We start from the raw sequence: 6000 nt of genomic DNA on the forward strand, positions 1-6000 counted from the left end.
TTGAAAGTCGTGTAGGCGAGGTGACGAGTGTGTACACGGGTTAAATATGGAAAACTCTGATTTAAAATTGTGTAGATCTTTGTTACACATTAATTAAATTATTTTATCCGGTTACATTCATCATCATTGATCTATTTTTATATTTTAAATTTGCCTGACATTTTCCTGCTAATTGCTTCACCTGTTTAGTTGAAACTTTGTTTCTTTTATTCTGTGCTCATTATTTGAAAGTTGAATTTCTTAATTGAATTATTATTAATATGAAGTATTTGACATTAAAAATTTGGTATTGAGGCAAGGTGTTAAACTTGTGAAATATTATTTTTGTTGAGTTATTCACTTTCGAATATTTTGTGAGATTTTGTATTCATTGTGATTGAGTTGTGAGCTCCTTATTATGGAAATAATGTTGTTGTTGATTTATTTTGGCACGTTAAAATATTTGGGCACTTGAGGTGTAAATTATGATATATTGTGATATTGATACGCATGCGGTGATATAAGGTCTGGATGTTGAAACGCATGCAGTGAGATAAGGGTGACTTGATATGCGTGGCCAGTAGGGAAACTAATAGAAGTCATGCGGTGTGATAAGGGTGGCTAAAACGCGGGATGCTATTTCGGAAAAAATATTTTCTTTAAAATTAAATGTGAAGTCTTCCGCGGTGATATAAGGGAAATGAGATATTGTGAATTTATTTATGATTTGGGACTACGAGGCGGTACCTCGGGAGTGCCCTTGTTGATATTTCTCTATGGCTGCACTTGCTTTTGGTTACATGTGTTTTTCTTTAAATTTATAAATTCCTATTTTCTTTCCGTGAGGTATTATTTGCCCTTATTCTGTATAGTTGAATAGCGACATACTACTTACTTGAATTATTCCCATTGTCATTATTATTATTATTATTATTATTATTATTATTATTATTATTATTATTATTATTATTATTATTATTATTATTATTATTATTATTATTATTATTATTATTATTATATATTATTGGCAGATGATGAAACTTTCACCCTGTCTTTTATTACTTCCAGTAGAGCCTGACCTGACCTCGTCACTACTCTACCGAGGTTAGGCTTGGCACTTACTAGGTATCGCTGTGGTGTACTCATACTATACTTCTGCACATCCTTTTATGCAGATCCAGGTATTCCTACCAGACCAGGCATCAGTGAGCTAGTCAGCACGCGGAGACTTCAAAGTATATCTGCCAGCGTCCGCAGACCTCGGAGTCCCCATCTATCTTTATTATGTTATTTTTCTTATATTCATTAGACTCTGATGTTTAGAGACACTTAGAATAAATTCTTAGAAGCTTGTGACTTATTTCTATCGGGTTTTAGGAGTTGAAATTATTTGAATTGTAGTTTTATTTATTTCAGATTTTTATTATGTTATTCTGTATTGATAGGCTTACCTAGTCTTAGAGACTAGGTGCCATCACGACATCCTACAGAGAGAATTTGGGATCGTGACACATATCAAGGGAACTAGTGTTAGAACCCGCGCGATTTGCAGATAATTTGACAAAATATTAATCTTATAAAATTATGATATAATATATCATATTATTTTAATAAATTAAAGTTATATTTTATTATTTAATATAGTGTGCAAAAATATAACAAAATCTATACGAACTCAAAGGATACATATCATATAGTAACAAATAAATTGTTTGTTCCTTATTTATTCTTATTGTTAAATTAGCAAGTAGTTAATACTATACATTTACTAATGTGACTTTTTATTAATATTTTGATACTACTTCTCTTTTAATATAACATAGATATATATATTTTCTTACTCTTGAAATAAAATTATTTTTTTAAACTTATGTTATACTGTTCACAATTTTTCAATTATCTAAATTATTGATTATTTTTCTGAGTGTTATTTATTTATCTTTTATTTTTAATCAATTCAAAATATAAATATCATAAAAATTTTATCCCCCTCTTTTCATACATTCTTTTCTACTGTAATATTTGATTAGTTTTCTCAATTTATAGTTTACTGAAAATTTAAATAATGTAATATTTTCTTACTAAATTATAATTTTGAATTTATCAAAAATATAAAGAGATAAGCATTTTATTATTTTTATAAAAAAAACTTTTATATATATATATATATATATATATATATATATATATATATATATATATATATATATATATATATATATATAATATGCTTGTCTTATATATAATATCATAATAGTATCTTTATATTTTTTATTATGAAATTATGAGTTCTATTTATTAACTAAATTTTTTAAATGAGAAATTTAATTAGTATATACATTTCACGCTATCGCTTGAATATATATTTTTTAGTATTCTTCCTTTATAACTATTTATTTATTATGATTTTAGTTATGTGTATATGTACGACTTTTCTCATCATAATTCTATAATAATACCACTTAATTTTTTATAGTTATACCACTTGGCTTAATGAGATTGCTTTTTTTGCCTACTTTTAATTATAGATTGATTTTAAAACTTCAATTTGAAAGTACTCCATAATTTGAAAGGGTAGTTTTTTTTTTATATTTTATTTTTTATTATAAATAATTATAAGATATTTATATTTATTCAAATACAGAAATCAATTAATTCAAAATTTAAAATTCAAAATATTTTTTAATTAAAAAGATAATTTATTTTGTCTTTAACAATGCCACTTGATTATTTTGTAGGTATGTGTGCTTTTTCTTCTACTTTTAATTATTGATAGATTTGTAAACGTGGGCAACCATTGGTCACGAGAGAGAAGAGTTGCGGGACTCACTTGATGACGTGTCGTTCCATGAATTGTGAGCTCAAACACGCGCATTATTTTTTATTTTTTCCAACAAGCACATTTCTGCTTATAGTTTATGTTCTAAACTCACGTGCACTAACATAATTATCAAATTTTATATATGAAGATATTTATATATTATCAAATTATCTAAAATAATTATAAGTGATTTTTCATGTTAAATGGGAGTCAGTAACATAAAAATATGTCAATATCTAACCTGGTACAACAGCACTATTAGTTATTAAAATATTTTATATTTTAGTGTATTGATTAAATCCAATAATCTTTTAACTTTAATTCTGTTACTTTTCCTTTTTTATTTATTTTCTCTGATTCAAGCTATAAAGGTTATTCCATCCCAGAATACTTCGCATTGTTTATTCTGAATGAATAAAGATATCTTTATCTTTAATTTATTTATATATTGTCCAATACTTCTTCCGCCAAAGTATTGCCTAGGTGATTATCAAGCATATTAATTTTCATAGTACGAAAATTAGAAATCAAGTTTTAGAGAGAGACTCTGCCTTCTCTCTAGAAGTCTAAAACAATCCATTAACATCATCCCTACTACTTGACAATGGCTAACCAACCAGAATATCAACAGCAATCCTCTTCCATTCCCCCAAAACCTCTTGATATTACCAATAATGAATTAAAACAAACTATAGATAAGACCAATCCCTCGTTTAAAGAAAAACTACTTGCTAATGGGCATAGCATTTATGATACCATACACGCCATAGAAAATATCTCCTGTCAAAACGGACGGGTCGGGTTGGATATGGTTCGATCGAAAACGGGTAATGAAAAAACGGATAAATTATCCGACCCGATCCATATTTAATACGGATAAAAAACGGGTTAAGCGACGCATGGCTTCATGAATATGATTACTTTTGGGAGAATTCCTAGTCTCCCAAACTTGAGGAGCCCCTAATTTGAGGCTTTACAAATGTAAAATTTAAACCCATTAGTTATCCATTGGTTATCCATTTTCTAAATGAATAATATGGTTTTAATCCATATTTGACCCATTTTTAAAAAGTTCATTATCCAACCCATTTTTTAGTTTATAATATGAGTGGTTAACTGTTTTCTTTTAACCATTTAGCCACTCCTACTCGTGTCCAATGGATATTAATATATCAGCCGATGGTGATAATTCGGGAGCAGAAAAAATCAATGAAGACAACTCCATCCAGCTATCTCCCCAAGATATACAACGCATTTATGAGCCTTGGAAATTTTCAGTTATCATCAAGCTTATGGGTAAGAGAATCCTCCATCACTACCTCAAAAAAAAGATACAAGATTTATGGAGAGCGACTGAAAAATTTTCGTTAATAGATCTTGGAGAAGATTATTATATTGTTAAATTTAGTAAAGAGGAGAACGTGATCAAGGCTCTTCAGAATGGACCTTGGTTTATCAATAGTTTTTTCTTATCTGTGCAAAAATGGAAACCAAACTTCATGGCCTCTCACGCAAGACAAAGTTTTACTGCAGTTTGGGTTCGTCTTCCACAACTTCTAACTGAATTTTATGATAGAATTATATTGACAAAAATTGGAAAGAAAATTGAAAGATTGTTAAAAATTGATGCATGTACATCTGCTACTCTACGAGGTCGTTACGCAAGACTATGCATTGAACTCCCTCTGGATCAACAAGTTAAAACCCACATCTTTATTGGATCACACAAACAAGTTATTTTATATAAGGGAGATAGTTTATTATGCAAATTCTGCAAAAAATTAGGTCATATACTCCTACATTGTATTTGTCCCTACTCAGCATTAGAAGTTCAACATACCAACTTATGTCCAGATAAAAAAAAGGAAGACAAAGCTGAGGAAGAGTGGTAAACTGTGACATTTCATAAGAAGAAGAAAAATACTTCACAGCAGAGGACTAGCCCCATCAAAGCAGCTCAAGCTCCAGGTATAAATGTTAAAATTTTCGACGCTACTACAGGTAAGTACCTCAATACTCAGAAATTACAATATGTTGATAAAAATTCTATTACTGGTCCTACCACTGATAAAAACAAATCTATTTCTTCTGTTCCTACTAATATTTCTTTTGCTCCAGCCATAAATCAGATAGAAATAAAAAATAAATTTTTAGGCTTAGAGGAGCACATGATTTTAGACAAAACCACTCCTAACCATAATACTACCCAATGTATGCATGAACCTAATGGTGTTATAATTACAAGTGGCAACAACGTGCCATCAAATAAACATGTCAAGGACACTACTCATAATTTACCTACTATGTTTAATCCTATGGCCAATAAGATTCATGTTAATGATATTGGCATAAACAATACAAATAATATGCACTTGTCTGTTTTTTCCTTATCTAAAACTACGAATAATGCTTCGTTACAATCTATGCATAGTACCCTTTCATCACCAACTATGCTTAACAAGGCATCAATTAATTCAACTATGGATGGTACTATACAACCGTTGTATTCTGATATAGTCACTCATAAAGCCTCTCCCATTAGCGAAAATTCTTATTCAAGGAACTATAATCCTAAAAACTCCAATAATAACCTAGTACCATCCAAAGATTCAAATCAAAATAACAAAGAGAAAATCTTGGACAATAATATTGACCAAGTTGCAATTGAAGAGCATGTAAACCAAATTCCTAATTCTCTCTTGGAAAAGCAATACTCATGCATGCATATAGATGTGATCTCTATTAGATCCTCCTAGCTCTTCTTCATCACCTGATTATACCTATATAGATCAAACACACCATGTAATTCCTAACTCATCTCAGAATACCAAGACCTCCCTTACTTGTAAGCCGGAGAAGGACCGGATCAATCATAATCTTGAACTGTCAACTAAGTCCAATAACTATTCCAACAAAGACTAGTTTTACAAACTCCATAATGCCTCGACCAACAATACTACGGAATACATTGAATCCAACCCCTATGGAGATGCAACACACTCCACTAACTACTTAGGACCCACCCCTTCCCAATCCACTAGAATGAGACGCAAACAAAGCCAAGGAAGTAGAGAAAATTCCATACCAAGTCAAGAAACCTCGCATAGAGTTTTCAAAACTAAGAAAAGCCACAACGTTGGACTTCACGGAGAGGATAGACAAGAAGCATGTTCTCAGTTGTCATCCGAATATGTACAAGT

General features: G+C 30.1%; 1 protein-coding gene across 1 annotated transcript; it reads left to right on the top strand.

The window, feature by feature from the left end:
* Positions 1-3957: 3957 nt before the first annotated feature.
* On the top strand, positions 3958-5556 carry LOC138909586 (uncharacterized). The gene is made up of 3 exons (XM_070200793.1): positions 3958-4432; positions 4622-4688; positions 5232-5556. Exons 1-3 carry the CDS (start codon positions 3958-3960, stop codon positions 5554-5556), a joined length of 867 nt encoding a protein of 288 aa, XP_070056894.1.
* The last annotated feature ends 444 nt before the right edge of the window (positions 5557-6000 follow it).

The sequence above is a fragment of the Nicotiana tomentosiformis genome, chromosome 4, assembly GCF_000390325.3.
Source record: "Nicotiana tomentosiformis chromosome 4, ASM39032v3, whole genome shotgun sequence".
Classification (NCBI taxonomy): Eukaryota; Viridiplantae; Streptophyta; class Magnoliopsida; order Solanales; family Solanaceae; genus Nicotiana; species Nicotiana tomentosiformis.